The sequence below is a fragment of the Pelodiscus sinensis genome, chromosome Z (genome assembly GCF_052426305.1).
Source record: "Pelodiscus sinensis isolate ZL-2025 chromosome Z, ASM5242630v1, whole genome shotgun sequence".
NCBI classification, from domain to species: domain Eukaryota; kingdom Metazoa; phylum Chordata; order Testudines; family Trionychidae; genus Pelodiscus; species Pelodiscus sinensis.
Window position 1 is genome coordinate 8204989 of NC_143085.1, and position 26713 is coordinate 8231701.

Sequence of the window (26713 nt, forward strand, 5' to 3'; positions counted from 1 at the left end):
ATTGGAGTTTACAGGAAAATCCCATTTCTGAGCATTACATCATACTGCTAGCTGCATGTGGGAAACAGTCACCCTTTTTCTCTGTACCCAAAAACTCGATCCCATCTCTGACTCCAATTCCAATATACAGGCAGTCCCTGGGTTACATGGATCCGACTTACATCGGATCCCTACTTACAAACGGGGTGAGGCAACCCCGCACTAGCTGCTTCCCCCCAGCAGACCAGGAAGACGCGAAGCTAGAGCCGTCCCTCCCCCACCCCCTCCAGCAGACCAGGGAGACGTGGAGCGGCTTTTCTCAGCAGACACCTCAGCTTGAGAATAAAGGACTGAGGGAAGTGAGGTGTGGGAGAATAAAACTGAACTCTGGAGAAATGTTTGGCTAGAGTTTCCCCTCCAACATGTACCAGTTCCGACTTACATACAAATTCAACTTAAGAACAAACCTACAGTCCCTATCTTGTACGTAACCCGGGGACTGCCTGTATAAAGAAAACTGCAAAGATGTGTGCCCCTTTCAGAGAAGGTGATCACTGGCATTCCATAGTCAAGAAAGATTCTGACTAACTGAAGTGTTGCACTGTCAGAACTGCCAGCAAAAACTAACTTACGCTACATACAGAAATTGACACTGAAGAACTGCAGAACTATATGGGCTCTGGTAACTCTGAACTTAATTGCTTTGGTCACTTTAGTAAACCAAATGACACAAAACTGTAATTCTCTCCTGCAAGTATTTGTTTTTTTGTTTTTTTTAAATTTTCAGTTAGATAACACCTGGAGTCTACCTAAAACCATTTAAAGCTTCCTTTAGATTGCTACAAAGTGACCTAGCTATGGAACCGTAGTGCAGCAATAGTGTTATTACCATAACACATCAGATTTTGCAACACATTTTGCCTACTAAGAGCAAAGTCAATACAATTCTAGAGAAATCCTGAAACTATCCATCCAATAATCCTACAAAATTCTATTAAAAAAAAAAATCACTCAAATTTAACTATATTGATCCATTAGTGTGAGCATTCTGAAACTAATTAGGTTTTAAAGTCTTGTTACTGATCAGAGACTCAAAGGAAACTTAAGCAATTTTCAAAAAACTTAAGTTTCATTTTTAGAGATGAGACAGATGATTATCTTAATTTACCTCCTGTTAGCTCCATGGTTAGCTTTTCATTTTCAATCATCTTCTTCTTCTCTTCTAATTCAGCAATCAGATTTTCCTTCAACTCAATCTTCTTATCTTCAAACTCTTTCACTGCTGCCTTCTTCTCTTTGATATAGTTTCTCTCTACCTGCTCTGTCTAATACAAGCCAAAAAGAAACAGAGGTCTAAAAAAGAAGCCAAATTATCAGGATTTACACTACTGGTAAACAAGGGAGCTAACATGCTAGCAAGAATTGATTGGCTGTTCTAATCCAAACTAGAGTCCGCTTACATTTTAGTTGAAAAATGTTCAAGAAAATGAACAATAAAGCAAATGACTACACTGGCAAATTCTTTAAACAAAGCAATGCTCAATATTGATACAGTTAGTATTATTTATCCACAAGTTAAGTGGTCTACTCAAACACAGAGCCAATGTAAAAAAGTACTAAAAATAGTCATTTGTGGGAACTAAATAATATTGACTGGTTACTTGAGTAATACAATAGTAGTTTACACTAATTAAAATTGATTACCATAACTGAGATATAGAGAAAAGCTCTACATAGATCTCCCAGAAACCCCCCTCCCCCCCCCAAGATACTAGACTAGTATTTTATTTCTAGAAGCCAACAACGCATGAACACTTACTTCCAGCTGGAGGAAAAGTTCTGAAAGAAAAAAATGTTACAGGTATAGTTAGCATTGCTTTATTATCCTTATAAGACAACAATACTAAGTAACTCAGTATTGCAGCCAAAACAAGGTGAAATGAACAGTGTACATTCCTATCCCTTTTTGAGGCACATTTTGTATTTCTAAAGTGTTGATTCCAACATACATGTGCCAAAGTTTCTGAAAAATATATTGTAGGCATCTTAAAGCCACAAGTGGTAGTGCAGTGTCCTATTTCGGATCCATTTCTGTTGGGCCTACCTGTCATGTTTAATGTCATTTAAAAGGCAGTTGGGCATTTTTCTAGCTTAAGATGCTATTAAAAATAGTAGGCACTAGAGTTAGCTTTCCAGATGAAAATGGAAACTTGAAAGCTGAAGCTGACACTGCCAGAATAATGCTCTGCAAAGAACCATGGTTTAAACAGATTTCACTAGGTCCAGCTGTCGTAACTTCAGAAGCACTTCTCTGGCAGAAAAGCCCTTTCATCAATTTGAGTTGATAGACAGGAGATGACTCATGCCCTACAGCAGATGTGCAGCATATTAACTCACTACTAAAAGTAAGTTGTATCAGGTCTCAGTTACATAATTCAGTTCATACACTGAAGACAGGGAACAATATTGCCCGTGAGTGAAGCAATCCTGCTCCTAATGAAATCAAGGCAAAAATCCCACTAACTTCAAACTGAGCAGGATTACTGGAAGATATGCATACCAAAATGAGAATTTTACTCAAAAACAAATTCAAAGTAAACTAAGGCTCTTGATTAGTTCTTACTTCACTATATCAAATATTGATAAATGATCTTCAGAATCTGGCAAGCAGCAGCACTAGGAATAGTAGGTAAGCTCAGAAAAGAACAGGTGTTTTACTCAAGCTTCAGCAGACAAACCAATAAGCATTGAAGAATTCTGTTTGTGATCTATTTTAGGTAAGAGTTTATTTGCATCAGAAAATCAAAGATAGCTGTAGCTGTCACAGATAGGGTATCCTGACAGGTCTCTTACTCCATCAGTAACCAACATTTGGCTGTGTACGTATGCTGCACCAATGTGCCATGTTGACTATTTTATAATTGGAGATGCCTATCTCCTAGAACTGGAAGGGACCTTGAAAGGTCATGGAGTCCAGTCCCCTGCCTTTCCAGCAGGACCAAGTACCATCCCTGACAGATTTTGCCCCAGATCCCTAAATGTCCTCCTGAAGAACTGAACTCACAACCCTGGGTTTAGCAGGCCAATGCTCAAGCCACTGAGCTATCCCTTTCCCCTTTCTGCAAGTAGTCAACACAGCAGACTCCAGAGGACCCCTGGCAAAAGGCCACAAAAATCAGATAAGGATCAAAGGTATTAACTCAGGTTTATTGTCAAATGAAGTACAGTAATAGTTGTCTGTAGACTCTACTGTGTCCCCTGATAATGGACCAGTTCAGTCAACACCAGGAACACAACACTTCTCCTGGACAGAGTAAAGACATTTTCTTGGGGTAAATTTTTTTTTTTTTTTACACACAGGTACAGGTTGAATCTCTCTAGTCTCGCACTCTCCAACAACATCCATGGTCCGGCATGATTTTAGTTAGCCAGATGTCCATTTATCATGGGCGTGACCAAGTTTCCAGCCACCTCAAAGTTTGGTTATAGACACAAGTCTGGCTTTCAGTGTTCCATGCTGTTATTTAGCTCTGATTTATCCCAAAATGTCTTCTAAGAGTCCTGTAAGCAGTGGAAGTGTTGGTAATGCTGTTAGACAATATTGACCTCCCATTAACTGGCAAATTCTCTGGTTTGGCACCGGTCCGGTCCCAAGGGAGCTGGGCTAGAGGGGTTCAATCTACACAAACAAGTTATACATTACTCTTGATGTACCATGTGGTCACCCTCTGATGTTACCTAGTTACGACCCATTCCCTTGTACATGGAGAGGTTCAATCACTATCATGATGTCAATTTAGACCCTGTCCTGAACCTGGGTCAGTAAGTTCCTGTTACATGTGGGGCATATGTAGATACTGAGATGTTTCTTCATGAGGTGTTCTATTACAACTCTTTCGGAATGTGCACATTCGGGATGTAAGTAACTAGTCAACTACTCAATAAGCTTTTGACTAGTCATTTCCCCCTCCCCTACTGCCTCTTTCAGAGAGAGGCAGTGTGGGGGGGGGGGGGGGGGGAGAAGGAAGCCATCCCCATGGGGAGCAGGAGAGAGAGAGGGCAGTAGGGAAATGGCACGAGCGGAAATTGAAACAGTTCCGCTTGTGCCAGTCTGACTGCTGCTCCTCTCCATTTGAAATGCACAGGAGCTGCTGGTGGCTCTTGTACATGTCAAAGGAAGAAGCACGGAAAGGAACCCACAGTCAGTGGGGACTGCTTCACTTTGGTCCTTGCTGGCACTGGTTCCAGCTGCCTCTCCCCCTTTGAAATGTACAAGAGCCAGTGGCAGATCCTGTGCATTTCATAAGAACATAAGAATGGTCGTACTGGGTCAGACCAAAGGTCCACCTAGCCCAGTAGCCTGTCTGCCGACAGTGGCCAGCACCAGGTACCCCAGAGGGGATGGACCAAAGACAATGATCAAGCAATTTGTCTCCTGCCATCCTTCTCCATCCTCTGACAGAGGCCAGGGACACCATTTCTATCCCCTGGCTAATAGCCTTTTATGGACCTAACCTCCATGAAATTATCTAGATTCTCTTTAAACTCTGTTATAGTCCTAGCCTTCACAGCCACCTCTGGCAAGGAGTTCCACAGGTTGACTACGTGCTGTGTGAAGAACTTTCTTTTATTAGTTTTAAACCTGCTACCCATTAACTTAATTTGGGGTCCTCTAGTTCTTCTATTATGGGAACTAATAAATAACTTCTCTTTATTCACTCTCCACACCACTCATGATTTTATATACCTCTATCATATCACCCCTAAGTCTCCTCTTTTCTAAACGGAAAAGCCCCGGTTGCTTTAACCTCTCTTCATATGGGTCCTGTTCCAAACCCTTAATCATTTTATTTGCCCTTTTCTGAACCCTTTCTAAGGCCAAAATATCTTTTTTGAGGTGAGGAGACCACATCTGTACACAGTATTCAAGATGTGGGCGTACCATAGTTTTATACAGGGGCAGTAAGATATCCTGTGTCTTATTTTCTATCCCTTTCTTAATAATTCCTAACATTCTATTTGCCTTTTTGACTGCCACTGCACACTGTGTGGAAGCTTTCAGAGAATTATCAACAATAACTCCAAGATCTCTTTCCCGATTCGTCATAGCCAAATTAGCCCCCATCATACTGTAAGTATAGTTGGGGTTATTTTTTTCCAATGTGCATTACTTTACAATTATCCACATTAAATTTCATTTGCCATTTTGTTTCCCACTCACTCAGTTTGGTGAGATCTTTTTGAAGTTCTTCACAGTCTGCTTCTGTCTTGACTATCCTAAACAGTTTGGTATCATCCACAAACTTTACCACCTCACTGCTTACCCCTTTCTCCAGTTCATTTATGAATAAGTTGAACAGGATTGGTCCCAGGAAGGACCTCTCTTTCTTTCAAAGGAGAAGAGGTAGCGGGATATCGAGAACCCCATATCCAATAATCGAATAGTTGATAGACATTCCTTTGAAATTTAACACCCCTAGTGCTCATGGCCTGTGCTTAATACCTCTTAAGTACAAGCGTTTGTGCAACATCAACACCGTTTTTGCCAACTTCTTTGAGAAGGACCCACCTTTTGCTCATAGTTTGTGTTTAACCTGACATTTACAGATTACAAATACATAAAAACCCTGCTGGCATCCAACTCTAAACTACAACAAATTCATCTTCAATTCTTGAAACCAAATTCTTGCAGCGGGAAAGAGGAAGAGATCAGTCCAACTCAAGTTTCTCTGGCAAATTCTTTGAGGTGACAAGTACAGTCCTAGAAGCACTGGTTGTGCAGTCATATGATGGTCAATGTTCACCTGAAATTTGTTACTTGTTTTTAAAGAATACATCAGAACCCACTGTATAAACATTATCCCATGCAAAATGGCCTGGTAATCTACACAGCAATAAGTGGTTTTATCCCTCACTGCTAAAGGGTGGAAAAAACACTGCTGCATTTTCATTTCCTACTCTCACACATTTCTTTCTGAGAAAGCATCTCTAATTTAGTGGAAGATAAAAACCTAAACAGGAATGACTGAACAAGAGCTAATTTAATTTTTGAACTACTCACTCTAGAAGCACACACTGGAAAACCAAATGGCAGCCTCTTTCCCTGATAATTTCCCATAACAGCTATGGGGGAATCTTGAGTTACGTTAACATGCTTTGAGTCAGTAAATCTTTCTATGTAAAGTTTAGTGTGTGTCCTAGCAACAGCTTCACAATTGAAGTAGCACTGCCAATGGCCTCGCAGACAAGGACTAACTTGGCCTTTTGATCTTGGGCCAGCAAGCTGTGATGTGATGTACAAGCAGTATATCCAGCCTCCCTCTCCCCGCCAAGGAAGGACAACGCTGCTCTAGAGCAAAGTCTCTAACCAATTCTAGAGCACAAGCAATGAGCTCTTTAGGATGCTATATAGCTCTCAATGCACGCCCCTCTTGTTGGAAGGAATCTCTACAATAGGAAGCTTGAAAGAGGATGTATTCAAAGAATAATTAAGAGAAGTTAAATACTATAATTACATGAGGTCATAGTAGACTAAAAGACGTCATTACTGTCAAGACTACTGTTCACTGATAAACATATTCTAGTTAGCCAATATACCTATAGAAAAGTATTATGGATTCTGTTGGGTCTTAAGTATCCTCAGCAAAGAAACCATGTGGCTTCAACCAAAAGGCGTGGCAGTCTGGAGAATCCTTGGCTCCTGCCAACCCATTCTCCTTGTACTGAATGCATATGTTTCTTAGGTGTGATTCTAATCTGTGAGGCATCTATCTAAATCAAAGATTTTCTGCATGCAATATCTTTTACAAACATATACAACTCACCTGCATTCCGTATCCGTTCCTTATATTGCTGATCCAATTTTTTCATTCTTTTTTGGTATTCTTGCAAAGTACCTAATTAAAATAAATTGCCATTTGGAATAGGTTTATTGTGTTTTCAAATACTAATCTTTGATAGTCCAGACTTTCTAGGTAAATTCAGAGTTTCAGATAAAGCATACATTTATTGAAGAAAAAAGTCTAAAAAGCTGACTGCTACTCTGCTTTCCCAAAAGGAGCCAGAATGTTTATATAACAGTAGTATTAATTGTGTGCATGGCAGGAGATGTCTGAATTTGTTTTGTTACCTCTCAAGCACTTATGACTCAAGTATCATGCAATCTCCCAAGATAAAGTTGGATGTATCCCCTTGGAAAGGCAAGAATCTGCCAAAGGCACATCAAACAGAGAATTTCAGAGGAAGTATGGAGTATAATAGCAAATAATTAAGAGGTATGAGAAGACAACCATTTTTTCTAAGTGGTCTCTGTCTCAAAGGATATTTTTCTAGAGAACTATGAGGTACACATTTAAAAACCCCACCACAACTGGATGAAACACAAGTCCTCACACTTCCTACCCCCCATTTAACAGCAAATGATCACACAAATGAAAGTGTTAAGCAAAGAGACCCCATTACAAAAATGTAAAGCATCATTTAAAATCCTCATTCTAATGCACACAGAAGAAAACTGTCCTTATTCCATGAGCAACACTTTCAGGGCATTGTTATTGTTATTTATACAGAGACTTTTTTAGAAACAGAAAACTTAGTCAGAAAAAAGCTATAGTACTAGTTTTAAATCCTACCTTCCTGCAATTGCTGTAACTGCCTCTTAAGAGATGCCAGTTTGTCCTGATACATCCTGCAAAGAGAGGGCAACATTACATAACAGACCATACACACTGTTTATTTCACCACCTGCTGAGGTGAGTAATCCACTTGATTTTTCACACTAAGTGATGCTCCTAAAAAGCCTTTTACAAAAAAAGGTTAAAAACTATACTGTCCATTTAATTATATAATAAACCATAAAAGATTATGCTGGGAACCTCAAAAAACAACTGTTGCAAGATGTTTTGATCCACTGATATCAAGAACAGTATGACAATCATTCTGCCATCCCAAATCTTTGACAAGTCTCCATTTTTGTGCTTCGTTTGTAAAAAGTTCCCCATCTGTAAAAAGGGACTACTTTCATGCCTTGTGAGTTTTGGGTTTAGAGTAGTGTTTCTCAGTGGTCTGCGATCCACTCTGAGAAATCTACTACCTTGCCGCTCCGGTTTATTTTCCAGCTTGCACCCCTGGAGCCTGCTTCCACTGGCTACAGGTCACCGTTTGTAGCCAAGGGGAACAGTGGGAAACCACGTTCTGGCCCACGCCATTTTCTATGGGTCCCCTAGGCTGCAAATGGTGAATCAAAGCCAATGGGAGCCAGAAGGCTCCACAACTGTGGAACCGATAAACAAACAAACTGGAGCAGCCAGTTAGCACATTTCTCAGAGTGGATGAGGACCACTTTGAGAAACACTGGTTTAAAGTAAGCCTTCCCCAATACCCAAGCAAAAGAAGCAAAGAGGACAACTATAGCAAAGCCACAAACAGAACTTTGATTTACAGCCTCAATGATCTGTGCTTGAACCTAAATTTAACCTTCCAGCCAAGCATAAGATATCTTTGCCAATAAGTGAGAGACTACTGAATACTACAAATTAGGGCCATCAAGCAATTAAAAAATTGATTATGTGATTAATCATACTGTTAATACTATTTGTGAACATTTTGAACGTTTTCTACAATTGTGATCTTAATTACAACACAGATTAAGTGTACAATGCTAACTTTTATTTTAAATATTTGCACTGTAAAAAACAAAAAACGTATTTTTTAAATTCACCCAAAACAAATACTGTAGTGTTACCTTTACTATGAAAGCTGGACTGTTAAATGTAAAATTATGTACAAAAAACCTGCATTCAAAAATAAAAATGTAGAATTTTAGAACCTGCAAGTCCACTCAGTCCTATTTCTTATTCAACCACTAATATAAAAAAGTTGTTTACACTGCAAGACTTAATGCTGCCTATTTCTTGTTTACAATGTCATCTGAAAGTGAGAACGGGCCTTTGCTGGGCACTATTGTAGCTGGTGTTGCAGGATATGCATGTGTTAGATGCACAAAAGCAGGGGTGGGGAATCTTTTGAGTTGGGGGCCACTGACTCACAGAAATGTCAGTCAGGAGTCAAACTTAAGTGAGAAGTAAAACAAAACAAAACACCCCTTAATGACGTGGCCAGACTGAGAAAAAGAAAGACACTCCCCTCACACACAAGAGCATAGGAGGGTGAGGCTAGTAGATTTTGTGTGCTCTAGCCCCAGGGGGGGAGGATGATGTGGAAGCCAGAGCTCCAGCGCAAGCTCCGCAATGCTAAAGGCCTCTCCACAGCCTCAGGGGCCACATTTGGCCCCCAAGCTTTAGGTTCCTTACCCCTAGACCAAAGATTTAAACATCCCATCATGTTCAACCATCATGCCAGGGAAGTATTTGCTTAACAGATAGTCGACTAGTCATTCGCATTCCTAATATGGATCAGTGTTGAATGCCTCTAGGAAAATCATATCCACTAGGGATGTTAAGAAGTATGTAATTCATTAATCATTTACTCAACAATAATTGTCGACTACACAATTAATCAATAAGGGTTAGCACTAAAAGCACTCAGTCCTGGCTCATGCCAGTACCAGGAGCTATCCTTCATTGCAATTCTGCAGGGAAAGTAATTTATGAGTCGGTGAGCAGGCAGCCTGGCTTAATCGCAGCTTATGCTGGTTCTGGGATATACCCCTACTGCAGCGGTGTAAAAAGTGGTTTAGAAGCCAGTGGTCAGGCAGCCCTGCTTAGTCCTGGCTTGTGTCGGGTCCAGGAGCTATCCCCACTCTAGCTCTACATAAAAAGTAATTTAGGAGCTGGTGGGCAGGCAGCCTAGCTTAGTCGTGGCTTGAGCTGGTCCCAGGAGCTACCCCCACTGCAGCTCTGCATGAAAAGAAATTTAAGACCCACCAGATAGCTCCCAGATCCAGCACTACTGTAGATACTTACTACAGCAATTAAAGGAGCTTCCATCACTGCAGTAAATTCCTCTCTCCAGGAGGCTAGGTTGAGAGAAGAATTCATTGGCATAACAACATCTACGTGGTGGCTAAATTGCACCATAGAGAAACTGAAATTTTTACAGCCAAGTGATATACTTAAGCCAATTTAACTTTGTAGTTTAGACCATTCTCTTAGACAGTAGAAAACTTTTTGGTTGAGGAAGGGGAACCTTACTTACTGTTCTTTCATTTCTACATAGTCCTCTTCATCATGCTTTGCCAAGTCAGTTTCACTAGCATCCTCAGTATCTGAACAAAGGGAAAAGAGATTTGATAACATCAAACAAACCAAACCATGCTTAAAGAAATGAGTGATTGTCACATTTGTAATTATTCAGAATTAAGTGCAGCCAAAGGGCATATTTTGACATTTCCAATTTTGCAGACAGTTTAACCACTGGATATTTCACGCGCGCGCACGCGCACACGCACACACACATAAATAAGACTCCCGACTTGCAACGCGACTGGTTCCTGAGGAAGCGTTGCAAGTCGGGGGTGTCATAACTCAAACCCCCATTTACAATAGGCACGCCGCGCTGTCGTAAATGCAGACTGAGGACGTAAGTCGGGGGTTTTCGGCCTCTTCCTCACTCAAAAATTGTTGTAATTGCAGGGGGTCAGAACTCAGGCTGTCATAAGGCGGGGGCCTCCTGTAAGCTGTTCAAGATGGGTGCTTGTAAATGTTTAGAACAAACCTTAGTACTACATAAAAAAAAAAAATCAGTTTTTGATATAGGATAAACCCTGTGATTTCCTCCCACCCAACCCACCTGGATTTTGTGTGTGTGTGTGTGTGTGTGATGAAATCAAAGTATTTTAGCACTTTAAAATGCAAAGGCTTGACATCATTAATTTGAGCCAGGCACAGCACCAGCACTGCTTTCCAGGCTTCCTTCTTATAGCTTTAACACCTGCTGCTTCACTCCTTACCTCCCATAACACTGTATTAATACTAGGGATGTTAAGAGAGTAAATAGCTCATTCTGAAATTGACAGTATTTCTATCGACCACATGATTAGTAGATAAGGGAGGAGGCTCCCGGGAGTCTCTCCTTCCCCCATTGTGGCTCTGCCATTTAAAAGTAGTAAGAACCAGGCAGGCACACAGCCCAGCTCTTACTGCATTTAAACGGCAGAGCTGCAGCGGGGGTAGGTCCTGGACCCGGCACAAACCGGAACTGAGCTGGGCTTGCTTAGTCCTGGCTTGAGCTGGGTCCAGCAGCCCCTGTTGACTAGGGGGTCCTAGCGGGAAGCTGTTCCAGCAGCAGCCTCTGCTTGCTTTACAGCAGACTCCCTAACCCCCTTATACCGCTTCCTCTGATAGAGGTAGCTTAGGGAGGGAGCACCATGGAGACAGTGCTGGAGGGAACCGGCTTTTAAGCACCAGCTCCTGCTCTCTCCTTACTGCCTCTGATAGAGGGGCAGTGGGAATGTGAGTAGTCGACTAGGCTTATTGGGTAGTTGACTACTCGCATACATACATTCCTAATACATACACACACTAGAAAGCAAAGTGATAATTGATCTACAACACTAGAAAGCAAAGTTAGAATTAGAACAACATTCTGCTGTGGGTTGCAATGGAGACAAGGGGCCCACTCAAGATATTTTAAAAGTAATGTCATTTCAACTAGTTTTCTCAAATGTCCACTTCAGCATCCCTATATAGCAAACACTACTACTGCAGCTTTGTTGGACACTGAGAACACAAGTTAATACTGCATTGCAAATTCTCTGCAGCACCTCAGTTTTTGTCTTTAAAGATTGTATGAACACAGTAAACTACTTTTTTACTTTTAGAGTCCATCCTATCATGGATAAGAAATAGTGAAAGGGTAGAGCAGAACACTGCCAATGTACAGTAATTCCTCATTTAACATGTGCCCACTTAACACGTTTTCGTGATAGCACAATTTTTTTTAGGGAACTTTTTTGAATTACATGACCGTCCCCGGAATAACATGATTTCCCCAGCTGGCCCATATCCAGCAGCTGCGTGGGGCTTCCCCTGCCTCCCTGCAAAGCAGCGGAGGGTTCGCCGCTCGCCGCCCCGTTCCCCAGCGACCCCCCCCCCCCCCGCCCCGGCCCCACCGGATGCAGTGCGGGTCCTGGCAGACTCCCAACCCAATACCCCTCCCCTTTCCTCCCCCAGAGCCAAACACCTCACCTCCCTACTGTAACCCAGTCCCCTTTCTTCCCCAACCTTATGTCCCAGTCCCAACAGACACCACCGCTTGAAACGCAACCCCTACCTTTTCCATTATTTTCAATGGGAAAATTGACCCCGCATAACATGTTTTCACTTAACACGATCATTTTCTAAAACATATTTATAGTGTTAAATGAGGAATTACTGTATTAGTTATTGTTTGGATTGGGAACTTCAATCTCCAATTTCACCTGCTCTTTTTACATTTCTTCTTTAAATTAACACATGCTTCAGGCTCCTTTGTGTTAAGATAAAACTCAATGTATCAAATAAGGTAGCAGTCAATAGACGTATCTACAGGAAACAATGCTAAAAAAAGGCCTAATCTCCTAAGGCATACTGAGGAAGCCTTGGTCTTTTAACTGAAACACATCATCGAAATTACAGTCATACTAGGTGTGTTTAAAATTATTTATTATTCTAAAAATCGATTGAGAAGAACTATCCAAAGAGGAGGAGTCATTAGGAAGACCATTACCTTCCCCACCCCAAGCTATCAAGTTTGGTCAGGGCTTTTCTGATCTTTCTAATGCTTTCATGATTTGCCACCGAGATGCTTAAAGCAACTAGACTTCAACTGAAATACAAAGGAATGAAACCACAGAGCAGATGCTTCCCTTCCACAGCATCAACTTCTTTTTCTGCCTCTTGTATCTTTGAGAGTTCCTCCCCAGGACACTATACACCCTCATTTTACTCCTCTGAACTTCCCACCCTTGCCCTTCTTCCAAACCCCTGGAGATCTACCTCTTCTTCTGTTACTTTCATACCACCACAACAAATCCAAAAGCCACCTTGACACCCTCCCCACCAAACCTTCTCTTCCTAGAAACAAAAGGCAGGACTAGGTAGCACTTTAAAGACTAACAAGATGGTTTATTAGATGATGAGCTTTCGTGGGCCAGACCCACTTCCTCAGTGAAAGAAAATAAGTCACAACCATATATACCAAAGGATAGTGACCCACTAAACCCCTCCCCTGCCCCAGGACCTTCTCTCGCCATACTGGAGCCCCGCCTCCAGCTCTCTTATGCATCCCCCTTCTCTATTTGAAGCAAAATGCAGGACAATGTAGCACTTTAAAGACTAACCAGATGGTTTATTAGGTGATGAGCTTTCGTGGGCCAGACCCACTTCCTCAGATCAAAAGGAAGTGGGTCTGGCCCACGAAAGCTCATCATCTAATAAACCATCTGGTTAGTCTTTAAAGTGCTACATTGTCCTGCATTTTGCTTCAACTACCCCAGACTAACACCGCTACATTTCTATCACCCTTCTCTATTTCTGTTTCCCCAATAACGCCACCAGACCAGTCCCGGGTCATTCTCCATCCGCCCTCGCATCTGGGTCCCGCAGTCCCCAGACTCTCCCCTCTTTGATACCGATTCGCCTGAACTCGCTCATGTCCCGCCCGGCTGCTGATTCCCAACCCACTGGGCCTCCTCCCCCGCTCAGGGGGGCAGGGAGCCTCGGAGCTGCCTCCCGTTCCTACCCTCCTTTGCCGCCGAGGCATCCTCCCGCCCGGCCAGCTCAACCCCTCCCGCGGGTCACCCCCTCGGCCCGGTCGCACTGCGGGGGGGGGGGGCTCACCCTCATCCGAGTCCCGGGCGCGGCCGCTGCGCTCGCCATCCTCCTCCTCGGCGCTCTCCAGCTCCTCCTCCTCGTAGTAGTCGGGCCCGGGCGGCAGCGCGGCGGGAGGCACCCCGGCCGGGACAGGGGCCGGGAGCGCGGGAGACACCAGCCCGGCCGCGCTCATAGCGGCGGGACAGGGACAGGGCCGGGCTCGGACGCTCCCGCCGCCTCAGGCGGTAACTGCGCGCGGCCCTCAGCGCGCCACTTCCGGGTCCCCGAGGCTGCCTCCGCCCCGCCTAAACGGGGCGCCTGGCGCAGGCGAACGCGGCGGGCACCTAAAGGCGAGGCGAAGGGGAGGAGTCAGGCGCGGGCAGAGGGGTCCTGGCGCGGACGCAGATACCGGCCCCGGCAGCTTGCCCGCTAGGAACAATGGCGGCGCTAGAAGCGGGCTCGCCGCCAGCCTTCGCGAGTGCGGCGGGGCGGTAGAACCGCCTTCCCAGCTGCCCTTAGTCCAAAGCGGTTAAACCGCTTCTGGCCTCTACGCTGATTGGCTCCCGGGCCCGCCCATCAGAAGGCCTGAACGGTGATTGGGCTGAGCCGCGTGCACGTGCGTTTGTTGACGTTGGGAGGCCTCTCGCGGACCGCTGCTGCTGGCGGGGCTTTAGGGCGCGCGCGAGGATCCAAGGCGGGAAACGGCCCAGGCTCTGCTCTCCAGTGCGAGCTCGGGCACAGGCCAGCGCAGGGCCGGGCAGCGCTGCCATGCCCCCAGCGCGCAGGCACCCTGAGAGTGACCGAGGCGGGGCTGTCGTTGCCGAGGCGCTGGGGTACTCTGGACCCGCGGGAACGCAGGAGAACGGGGATGCTGACGGCCTCTGCCAACGCTGGGAATTGACATGTTCATATTGGGTCCAAAGGAGGGTGGGGGGGGGGCGAACCTGGTTTTCTTTCCTCGCACAGTGTGGATCAGATCCGCTTTCGCTGTTGAGTGAAGAATGGCTCCGCTGCCTGGACTTGAGGGCTACGTCTACACTGGCCCCTTTTCCGGAAGGGGCATGTAAATTTAATGAGTCGTCGTAGGGAAATCCGCGGGGGATTTAAATATCCCCCGCGGCATTTAAATAAAAATGTCCGCTGCTTTTTTCCGGCTTTTAAAAAAGCCGGAAAAGAGCGTCTAGACTGGCCCCGATCCTCCGGAAAAAGCGCCCTTTTCCGGAGGCTCTAATTCCTACTTTGAAGTTTATTATTTTTATTTAAATGCTGCGGGGGATATTTAAATCCCCCGCGGATTTCCCTACGACGACTCATGAAATTTACATGCCCCTTCCGGAAAAGGGGCCAGTGTAGACGTAGCCCATGTGTCTGGGATTTTGCGGTGTTCTGAAATACATGTTATTACGTGGAGTTTGATTTTATGTGCCAAGTTTGAACCCCACATGTCTAGATCCATTCAAAATATAAAAATCCATAAAAACAGTGTTTGTGACAGAAAACGCGACGCTATGTTAACTAGAACACTCTTGCACTGAGTAGTGTTTGTATTGTTTCTAGCAAAATACAGGACTATGTAGCACTTGAACGACTAACAAGATGGTAAGTTAGTCTTTAAAGTGCTACATAGTTCTGTATTTTGCTTCAGCTACACCAGACTAACACAGCTACATTTCTATCACTGTATTGTTTCTAGTATCAGAGGGGTAGCCGTGTTAGTCTGGATTTGTAAAATCGACAAGGAGTCCTGTAGCACCTTTATAGACTAACAGATGTATAGGAGCATAAGCTTTCTTGGGCAAAGACCCACTTCGTCAGACATGTAGCGTGCATGTTTGTCAGACACGCACCTGGAAGGTGCTACAGGACTCCTTGTCGCTTTGGTATTGTTTTTAAGGCTTTAACTACCTTAATAATTGAGCAACAAAGTGGGTTTTACTTACAAATGCTTATTATTTTATATATAGTTAGTCTCTAAGGTGCCACTGGACTACTTGTTTTTAAGACTAACAGAGCTACCCCAGGATTGTTTTTTAAATTTCCTATAATTAGTGTAAACAGCATGCCTGCAGACAAAGTACTGTTGACACCAGTAGTTGCCCTGACAAAGCTTTTGTTGTTCCCAGGGGGTTTTGTTTATAAACACCTGTGAATGACAAAAGGTTTGTGAATTGACATATAGGCAAAGCCTTCATGTTGTTGTTGGGGGACAGGGCGGATAAGCACTTGTGAATGAGAAAAGCTTTTGTCATTTAGTTACCAGTGCAAACAAGGCCTGAGAGTGTGAATTCAACTTACTTCATTTCATTGTAGGTTTATAATAGGTCACAATACAATCTTGGGCTGCATTAGAATTTAAAAGCAAATTAGGATAAAGAGACATAGACCTTACAATGGAAAGCCCAAGGACATAGTGAATCATTAAACATATATCAAGTCTTTGGTATGAATACTGTACAGGCCTTGCAGCAATGGTGTTAGTCATTGTGCTGTCATTTTTCACCTTAGTTGTGATTTCAGTTGTTAAAAAGTCATGGCAAGCTCCTTGTATTCCAAATGAGTTAACTTTTTCTAACAAAGTAAAGTTGTTTAAAAGTCTAGAAAGGTGAAAACATGAAAAAAGACCAGATGTTCATGAAAGAATGGAAAAGTACTGTGATTTATTGAAAATAAAAAATAACTTAAAAGTCAGGATTTTTTACATTGAAATCACAGCAGTGATTGTAAAGCAGTGATTGTAAAGCCTTGATCTCCAATCAGATCTCCAATGTATTTGCGTTTGTAAAGAATCCCATTGACCCTTGTGTTTGTAAAGAATCCCATTGAAGTCAACAGGGCTCCATGTGGGCTCAGGGCTTCTTCCACACAAATCCAATTGCAGGATCAAGGCTTAAATGTATTCTCCTTTTACGTTCTCAGTGAGATGTTCTTGTTTCCTTTATGAATTTGTTGTAATAACATAAGAATGGCCATACTGGGTTGGATCATTTGTCCATTTAGCATAGAATTCTGTTTCTAATGTTGGCTGGTGCCAGATGCCTCAGAGGGAATGTATGATATAAAGCAATTTATCACATGATCCATCTCTGTTGTACAGCCCCAACTTCTGGCAGTGAGAAGTTTAGGAACACCCACTGCATGGGATTGCATTGTAGCCATCTTGAATCCTACCCATAAATTAACTTATCTAATACTTTTTGAACTTACTTATACTTTGGACCTTCACAGTGGCCTCTGGTAACCAGTTTTACAGGTTGATTGTGCATTGTGTTAAAAAGTACATTCTTACGTTTGTTTTAAAACTACTGTCTACTAATTTCACTAGGTTACTCCTGTCTGGTGTTATGTGAAGGGATAAATAATATTTCCTTATTCACTTTCTTCATACCAGTCAGGATTTTATATACCTCCATCATCTTCTCCTGAAGCCTTCTCTTTTCCAGTCTATTTAATCTCTTCTCACATGGAAGCTTTTTTATATACCTCTTTTTTGTTGCCTCTCTGTGTAATTATTTTAATTCTGAATTACAGTAGAGTCTGGAATATCCAACTTTCGGTAATCCGACATTCCGCTTTATCCAACCCTGCAGCTCCCAGGGACAAAGCAGCGCTGGCAGGAGCAGCATCAGCGGCTCTACGGTGCGGGACAGAAGAATGGCCCCACTTGCTGACCTGTCACTCTCCTGGAGCCGCTGATGCCACTCCTGCCGGCGCTGCTTCCTCCTCGGGAGCTGCAAGGTCAGATAAAGCGCGGAATGGAAAAATGGCCCCACTCGCTGACCTGTCACTCTCCTGGAGCCGCTGATGCCACTCCTGCCAGCGCTGCTTCCTCCTCGGGAGCTGCAGGGTTGGATAAAGCACGGGCCGGGAGAATGGCCCCGCTCACTGCCCTGTGGCGCTCCTGGAGCTGCTGATGCTACTCCTGCTGGCGCCGCTTCGTCCCCGGGAGTTGCAGGCATCGGCGGCTCCAGGAGAGCGATGGGGCAGTGAGCAGGGGCAGTGAGCAGGGCCATTCTCCCGGCCCGCACCCTGGAGCCACTGATGCCTGCAGCTCTTGGGGAGGAAGCGGCGCCAGCAGGAGCAGCATCAGCGGCTCCAGGGCACAGGCCAGGAGAATGGCCCCGCTCGCTGCCCCATCACTCTCCTGGAGCTGCTGATGCCTGCAGCTCCCAGAGAGGAAGCAGCACTGGCAGGAGCGGCATCAGCGGCTCCAGGAGAGCGACGGGGTACCGAGCGGGGCCATTCTCCCAGCTCTTGCCCGGAAGCTGCAGGGAGGGAAGGGGCCGGGGCCAGGGCCAGGCAGGGATGGGGACCAAGCGGCGCCGGCTACAGTAGAGTCCCTATCATTCGACACTTTCAGTAATCCAACCACCTCTTGGTCCTGTTTAGGTCAGATAATCGGGACTGTACTGTAAAATATATTTTTGAGAAGATAATCAGAACTGACCCAGTATTCTAGGTGTTGGCTTACCAGGGATTTATATGGAGGTATTTTGAAATTTGGTATTTTATTTCTCTTTCCTAATGGTTCCTGACATTGGTAGCTTTTTTTGAATGCTGCTGTATATTGAGCAGATATTTTCAGAGATTACTTTCTTGAGTAGTAACAGTGAATTTAAACACCATCATTACATTTTCCAGTGTGCATTACTTTGCATTTATCAATATTTATCACAAGCTAAATAAGTCAACAGTGTAATGTGATAGCAAAAAAGCAAACATTTTGGAATGCATTAGCAGGAGTATTGTAAGCAACACATGAAAAGTAATTCTGCCAATCTGGTTAGACCTCAACTGTAGAATTGTGTTCAGTTCTGGGGACCACATTCCAGGAAAGATGTGGAGAAACTGGAGAAAGTCCAAAGAAGAGCAACAAAAATGACTAAAGATCTAGAAAACAAGACCTATGAGGGAAGACTGAAGGGACTGGGTTTATTTAGTTTGGAAAAGAGAAGAATGAGAAGAGATTTATGTACATAAATATGCATAACTCAAAGATGCTTTGAACAAATTACTTCAGGTAACCTATCCATCTTAATGTCATAGCCAAATGAGTCTGTATATCTTATTTTAGTGAATGTATCATTCTTGGGTGTAAAGTTAGATATATGCAGAATGGAATGATTTATGGTTTTAAATATGCAAAGACAAGCCATCAAGGTTGTAAACAGCGTCTTTTGTTCCTTAGCCATGGTTGAGTCTCGGAAGTCATGTGACCCCACTTCCACCCAACTGGTAGGGTCTGACCAGCTATGATTTTTCCATGAAAGGGTGGTATGTAGAAATAGAATTCCTGTCCAAAGGTGGAATCTATAAAACAATGGGAAGCTAGCAGTTTCTTGGTCTTTGGGTGGTGTGGTACACCCAAGAGGATAACTAAAGACCCCAGGGAAAAGGAGACTTCCCTGGTTTTTGGAGGTTTAGCTGGAATAAGAACAGCTTTTGAGTGAGTTTGTAATAAGTTTGTACTGAGGTTTCAGTATTAAAATTAGCACTAGAATTCTGTTATTTTAAATTTGTAATCTACTTTGCTCTTTCTGTTGTTATAACCACTTAATCCTATTGCTTGTGCTTCATAAAATCACTTTTATTTACTACAAAGTCCTCCAGAGTAACCTGGCAGAGTAATCCGTGTGTACATCCTCCTTTCATTGTTCAAGGGGGCTTTTTTAAATAATTCATTTGGGATTCTGATCCCATTTGGGGAGTGGTATTCCAGGAAGCTGGGCCTAGAACAGCTTTTTCCTTGGACCTGAAGAGATTCAGTGTCTGTACTGCTTCTGCGGGGAATGGGGGGGAGAGGAATGGGGGTAGTGAGCACAGCTCTGTGCCTTGGCTGGGGTAGACCAGCAGGAGGTGAGTGAGAAGCCCCAAATAACAAGGAGGCGCATGTCACACTGCTAATAGTACAAGAAGCAATGGGTTTAAACTGCAGCAAGGGCGGTTTATGTTGGACATTAGGAAGAACTTCCTAACTGTCAGGGTGGTTAAGCACTAGAATACATTGCCTAGGAGCAGTGCTTTTTTTGTGACAATATGCCCCGGGATGGCATACTGGCACCTATTTTCCTATCATACCTTAATTGAATGGGATTCCCCTCTGGCGTACCAGCACCTATTAGCATTTTGCTGGGGCAATGGAATTCCGCTCAGGACACGTGGCTCCTAAAGGGGCTGCGACTGCATTTTCGCCACTGGCACGGCTTTTTTTTTGCTCAACAATTTTGAGCTTAGAGTACCGGCACCCTTTTTCTTACCAAAAAAAAGTACTGCCTAGGAGAGTTGTGGAATTTCCATCATTGGAGATGTTTAAGAGCAAGTTAGATAAACTTCCTAACTGTCAAGGTGGTTAAGCACTAGAATAAATTGCACAAGCTAAAAATGAGTCAACAGTGTGACACTACTGGAAAAAAAAAAGCAAACGATTCTGGGATGCATTAACAGGAGCGTTGTGAGCAAGCCATGAGAAGTTGTTCTTTCACTCTGCTCTGCAATGATTAGGCCTCAGTTGGATTATTGTGTCAGTTTTTGGCACATTTCAGAAAAGATGTGGAGAAATTGGAGAGGATTCAGAGAAGAGCAACAAAAATGAAAACATTACCTATGGGGGAAGTCTGATATAACTGGATTTGTTTAGTTTGGAAAAGAGAAAGCTGAGAAGGGACATGATAGCAGTGTTAAAGTACCTAAAAGGATGTTACAAGGAGGAGGGAGAAAAACTGTTCTCCTTGATCTCTGATAATAGGGCAAGAAGCTTAAATTGAAGCAAGGGAGGTTTAGGTTGGACATTAGGAAAAACTTCCTAACTGTCAGGTTGGGTAAACACTGGAATAAATTGCCTAGGGAGGTTGTGAAATCTCCATCACTAGAGACATTTAGGAGCAGGTTAGATAAACATCTATCAGGGATGATCTAATTGGTACTTGATCCTGCCATTAGGGCAGAAGCCTGGACTTGATGACCTCTCAAGGTCCCTACCAGTTCTAGTATTCTGTGAAAGTTACTTTATCTAGATTTAAGCAGGCAGTATACCTTTATTATTACTCAACATTTCATATATTTTAAACTCATTGAAATGCTGACAATAGACTACATCTAGGATGAATGATCTTTTTTTTGTTTATAGTATTCATAAATCAAAAGTTTTTTTTCTTCAGGGGAGACTTGGAGAGTAATGTTCTACCTCAGAATTTCAGAAAAAGTGCTCTTTTAAAACAACTGCTACCTTCATTTGTTTTCAATGGTACTAAAGCCATTGGCTGTCCTCTGTTGGTGATTTCTGAGAAGCGCGTACTGTTCTCAATGCAACCAAATGTTCTATACCATGTGACCTGGTAGGGCGCGCTTACTAAAGGCAGCTTGGCACCTCCTTGAGAACGATGGAAGGCTATAGCCATTTGTAAAGATGGTATTTACCTATGATCTCATTTTGTATTAAGAACAATGGATAATGGCAGCTATTTTGAAATAGGGCAATTCTTTAAGAGTTTCTCTAAAGAAGATTGTATTTATCAGGCTCTACTTGCAGGTACAAAATGATCATAATCCCAAATATTGGACCATGGATGTTGCCAGGCCAAATAATTCTGGTGGAGGGCTGGTGGCTGGGAGCTTTGAGGTCCAGCAGGGTGGTGGGGGCAGGCATGTGACACAGCGGGGCAGAGGGGCCAGAAATGACATCCCCAAGTCCAGCAAAATCTCCCATCTGGGTGGGTCCCGAGGATGCCAGACCAGAGAGGTCCATCTTGTACCATTAGCATTGGATAGGAAAATCAAGTCTATCTTTAAAAATCAGATTAATCTGTCCTAGAACAAATACTACCGCAAAAATGGCTTAATCACAAATAAAGGTTAGATGCGGGGAAGGGGGGGAGAAATGGCAGTGATACTTTAAGTTCTGTACACAAAATAAACTCTGCCAATAATATGGCATTCTTAGTAGACTGTGGAGATATTCAGCTCTATAGGGGCCTGGCCAGGGTGGGGTGCCACTCCATGGCCCTGGCATGTCCAGGCTAGGGTGGGTGGGGGGCTAGGAAAAGGCCACTTCTCCCAGCTGCAGCGAGTCCGAGGCAACTCAGCTTTCTCGCCACCAGGAGAGGGGTGCCTCTCCCCACTGCAGCTGTGAGCCCCTGCATGGGGCTTAATAGGTAGCTGTGTAGTTTAGCAGAAACTTAAACTGTCACTCTGTATAATTTTATTTTTCCTTTTGTACATCCTTTGAATAATGAGTTAATGTTTAAAATAGTATAATGCATAATAGCAACTACTAAGAAAAATGGATCAAGTCACATACCTCTTAAGAGTTCCAAGAACTGCAAATGTGAGCAGACTTAATTGCATCATTTATAGTCTGTTCACATTTTCAAGACTCAGTAATCGAACAAGTAGAGCTGGGTTTATAATGCTTGGCTTTAGGATAGTTATAGCATTCCTGTAACATTTTTCCTAAATTATTGATATGTACTTGCAATCATAATTTCACTTTAATGTAGTCTCATTTTTCTGGAAATGTGTAGGCAGATAGTCTGTGCAATATGCAAAATTACATAAGAAAAAATGAGAAAGAATGACTCTTGCGCAAAAGGAGCCATCTACACAGCTCCTTTTTGCGCAAAAGCCTCTTGTGCAAAAGTGCTGCTAACTAATTATGCAAATGAAATGTGGCAATATTCCATGTAGTGCTTCATTTGCATAGGCTTTTCTGCAAGAAAGCTACAGTGTAGCTGTAGCCCAGGTAGGCTCAGGTTTAGATCTTGGGCTAGATAGTGGCAGGCTTGATCTCACCAGAGAGCAGGGTGGAGCCCTATGCTGATCTGAAACAAGGTCTGATGAGGAAGTTTGAGCACCTTGCCCTATCCAGTTAGTTCAGCAGAATCAAGTTCTCTCTCAGCATGTAGTTGTGGAAAAACTCCAAGCAGTTTACAGAGTTTAAAAAACAAAGTACTATCCATTGGGCTTGTATTAGCTCAAATTAACCCCTTATTATGTTGGCATGAAAAGTAACACTAAGAAAAATAAAACCATAAGAAGAAACACTAAATACTTTGTGGGACTGACCTAGAAGAAGTTTGACATGTCACTTATCAGGCAGCAGTTTAAGTTCTAGGGATGCAACAGTATATATCAGGTTAAAAGATTAACCCTTAAGTAGATGCTTATCAGTTAACACTACTGGCTGCATGCTGGCTCAGTCCTGGCTCATGATGGGTCTTGGTAGCTACCCTTGCTGCAGCTCTGTATTTAAAGTATTTTGAGAGCTGGCAGCAGGCATGCTGGGTCAGTCCTAGCTTGTGCCATGTCCCCACAGTTACCCCTCAGTGGCTATGCTACTAAAAAAATTTTGGGACACATTTAAATGCAGAGCCATAGCAGAAGCAGCTACCAGGACCTGGCATGAGCTGGGGGTGAGCCTGTCTGCACAAGGGCTCCCAAGCTCTTTTCAATGCAGAGCCACTGCAGGATAACTGTGGGGATTACACACTGTCTAACATCACTAGTAAATACAACAGATTGAATAAACAAAAATATTAAAGCCAAAATAGTAAAAGTTTTACATTCTTTTGTAACTTTAAAACTGATCTGGAGAAACAAAAATGTCACCTCCAAACTACACTTTAAATATTTATGTTGTTAAGTTAGTATTGTGCTGACACTTGGAGGCTTATTAAGATTGTACTATCTAAACTACAAATTTTCTTAAACAGCTGCCTCAACATCAGCTGATTAGGGAAATAAAAGACAACTCTAGAACTATGAAACAAACTGGTAGAACAGAAAATGATGGAAAAAAATAGAGATGCTTAGGACACTTGGAGAAAAGGCTTGAACAACACAGGAACATTGGACACAAACCCCCAGGGCAAGAGGCTGATCAAGGTTAACATGGAAGTCCACAACATAAGCAGAATTGAAAGCTATGGGACAAAACTAAGACTGCAGCAGGAGAAGAGCACCTCAGAGGGAGCTGTATTAAATGGGACTGCATGTACACTGTTAATAGCTTAATTTGGTAACTGACTTATTTAAGCTGGATATATTTGTAATTGGCTTATAGCAATGTGTGTTTTCATGGGATGCTGACACTATTTTAACATGATTTTAAAAAACACTTTTAAACAGGAGCAGCTTTAGTATGGCATCGAGGCCTGGTTCTTAAAATGTTTTGGGATCTGCAGAGTGAGCACCTGCCACATAAAATTAAAATCTCTCATACTGCTTGGAAGAAGACAATAGAGGGCGCAGAAGAGCTGTCAAAGATTCTTTTGTCTTGTACTCATGAACAGCTGCTATCCAGATGTGTATGTTTGTCCAGCGTATAAAATATGCATGGTTACATACTTCAGATTTAGACACCTCCCTTATTGCAACCAGCTGATATTCCTGCCCCAGGAGATTTACAGGTTAGCTGGGGAGGAGGTCTCTGCAGAGCTTCTCAGGTCTGGTGGTATGAGTTCACCTCCCTTCTAGCCCCATGGAAAATGAGTGTGATTACCTCATTTGTTCTAGTGGATGTTTATAACATCTACTTCACAAACCACAAGGAGTTTGATGATCTGGTTAGGCTTATCATCAGTTACTCCGGATTAAATTCTGAGCAGAGTGTTATAGGAATGAGGACTGCAGTGAAAGGGCATTTCTCCTATTTTTTCCTCTCTACTTATTCCATTCTCACCCTCATGTGTCATTGACAAGCTGTCACTGATGTGCTGGACTGTCACATCCATAAAATGAAATACAGGCAGTCCCCGGGTTACGTACAAGATAGGGACTGTAGGTTTGTTCTTAAGTTGAATCTGTATGTAAGTCGGAACTGGCGTCCAGATTCAGCCGCTGCTGAAACTGATCAGTTTCAACAGCGGCTGAATCTGGACGCCAGTTCTGACTTACATACAGATTCAACTTAAGAACCCCAGGCATCCCCAGGTCAGCTGCTGCTGAAACTGATCAGCGGCTGATTCCAGGAAGCCCGGGGCAGGGGCTTCCTGTAGTCAGCCACTGGTCAGTTTCAGCAGCGGCTGACTTGGGGACGCCTGGGGCAGAGCAGCTGGGGTGCTGCTGGGTTGGTCCAGTAGCGCCGCCGCTCCTCGGCGCTACTGGACCAACCCAGCAGCACCCAAGCTGCTCTGCCCCAGGCGTCCTGATTCAGCCGCTGCTGAAACTGACCAGCAGTGGCTGAATCAGGACACCTGGGGCAGAGCAGCTGGGGTGCTGCCCGGTTGGTCCAGTAGCGCCCAGAGCGGCACTACGGGACCAACTGGCAGCGCCCCAGCTGCTATACCACAGGTGTCCGGAGCAAAGCCGCGGAGCACGGGGGCAGCGGGACAGCCCAGACACACCGTGGCTGTCCTGCTGCCCTCGGGCTCCGTGGCTTTGCTCTGCTTTGCTCCCCGTCCCCCTGGTCTGCAGACCGGGGCCGGGGGGGGGGGGGCAAAGCAGAGCCAAGCCACGGAGTACGCGGCCAGCTGACAGCCCAGACGTGTCCGCTGCCCGCGTGTTCCGCTGCTTTGCTTCCTCTCCCTGGTCTGCTGGAGACCAGGGAGAGGAAGGGCCCCGTTCGTAACTGCGGATCCGACGTAAGTTGCCATACATAGGAGTGACTTTAATCTATTATAAACCACTGGCATCTGTCAGAGCATGTATTTCTGAATATTCCTAATAAACTTCCCAGACTCCCAGCTATCGTATCCACAGAAGAGGCACTTTGGCCTGCACCAAGCTAATTCCAGGATTACAGATGTGATGGGGATTACAGATATGATGCTTTGCCTGCCAATCAGCATGAATGATAAGAAACTAGATTTAAATTGGTTTATCCATTTACTTGTATGGCATTTAGCAGAACTGCATCAGAGCTCTTACCATAACATTTGCAAAATTATGTTCCCTCCAAGTCACTAGATGTTGAGTCACAAGCATTAGGATCCTACCTAGCAGGAACCTCCAACCAGTAGAAGGAATAGTAAAGCAATGATGGAACATAAAAGGCTTGCAGAGTTAGCTGAAACTAATAAAACTGGGCTCTGACTAGCCAGGAAGGTCATCAGCTTCTCACTATGAACAGACTGAGTACAAAAACACTCTCTTCTACACTCAGCTCAGTGGCTTTTTTCCATAACATTCAGAAACAATTCAATCTTTGGCTCTTCTAAGGTAGAGAAATTAAATATTGTATAGTTATAAATATTGTACATCTGGAAGGATGTCTGTTTACAAAGGTCAAAACAAGATGCCTTCCACCTAGTTTCCTGCTGGGACATAGTCCTGGATATAGGATTCTTAATCAGGTCCCCAATGAAACTTTCTATGTTGGAGGCTGACATATTCCAGCACTCATACTCTTACAAATTTAAGACTCCCCAGACCTTCTGTAAGGAGCTAGTCATGCAATAATCTTTTTAAGTATACACCTTATGTTAATCAGGGTGCACTTATGTTATATTCCCCCTGCAAGCCTTGTTTTTCGTCGCATGCCTTTCTCTCCCCCCCCCCCCCACTTTGGTTCCTGGATTGAGAGAGAAACTAGACAAGGTGAGGCTGAAAGCAGGACTCCTCAAAGGGCCAGTCACCCTTTGACACACTCACTCAACAATTGCTCTTTGAGGCAGTTTCAGCAAAGTATTTTTTTTTACATATTCTACAAAGTTCTCATATTTACTAATGCTAGGGGCTGCCCACCCCCTGCACTTGCCAACCCCCCACACTCTGGCTGCGAACCCCCCCTCTCTCTGTCTGCTTTCAGCCAGAAAGTTTGATGTATTTCTATTGCACAGCAAGAAAAACTTTTTATATAGAGAGAGAAAACATCACACACATTCCTTCGGATATACATACATAGTATAATTACTGAAGCAAAAAGTTTTAGTGATCAAAACCCAATCTCTCTGACTGTAGTGCTCCCTCTACACCAGACTGCTTGTGGTTAGCATTAGCCATGTGGAGACACCCCATGCTGTCATCTCTCAGGCATTCAGTACAGAATCAAG

General features: G+C 43.7%; 1 protein-coding gene across 4 annotated transcripts in view; it reads right to left on the reverse strand.

The window, feature by feature from the left end:
• Positions 1-14232, reverse strand: part of SUDS3 (SIN3A corepressor complex component SDS3) — a 38507-nt gene extending 24275 nt beyond the window's left edge. For 2 of the 4 annotated variants that reach the window (XM_089775133.1, XM_089775132.1), the window contains exons 1-6: positions 13758-14232; positions 10135-10204; positions 7611-7666; positions 6804-6875; positions 1799-1818; positions 1148-1304 (exon numbers count right to left, since the gene is read on the reverse strand). In XM_089775133.1, the coding sequence (XP_089631259.1) occupies positions 1148-1304; positions 1799-1818; positions 6804-6875; positions 7611-7666; positions 10135-10204; positions 13758-13923 (541 nt within the window). In that variant the 5' untranslated portion in view covers positions 13924-14232. The remainder of the gene's footprint in view (positions 1-1147; positions 1305-1798; positions 1819-6803; positions 6876-7610; positions 7667-10134; positions 10205-13757) is intronic. The other 2 variants (XM_075898144.2, XM_075898145.2) reach the window with 2 other exon arrangements.
• Positions 14233-26713: the final 12481 nt, after the last annotated feature.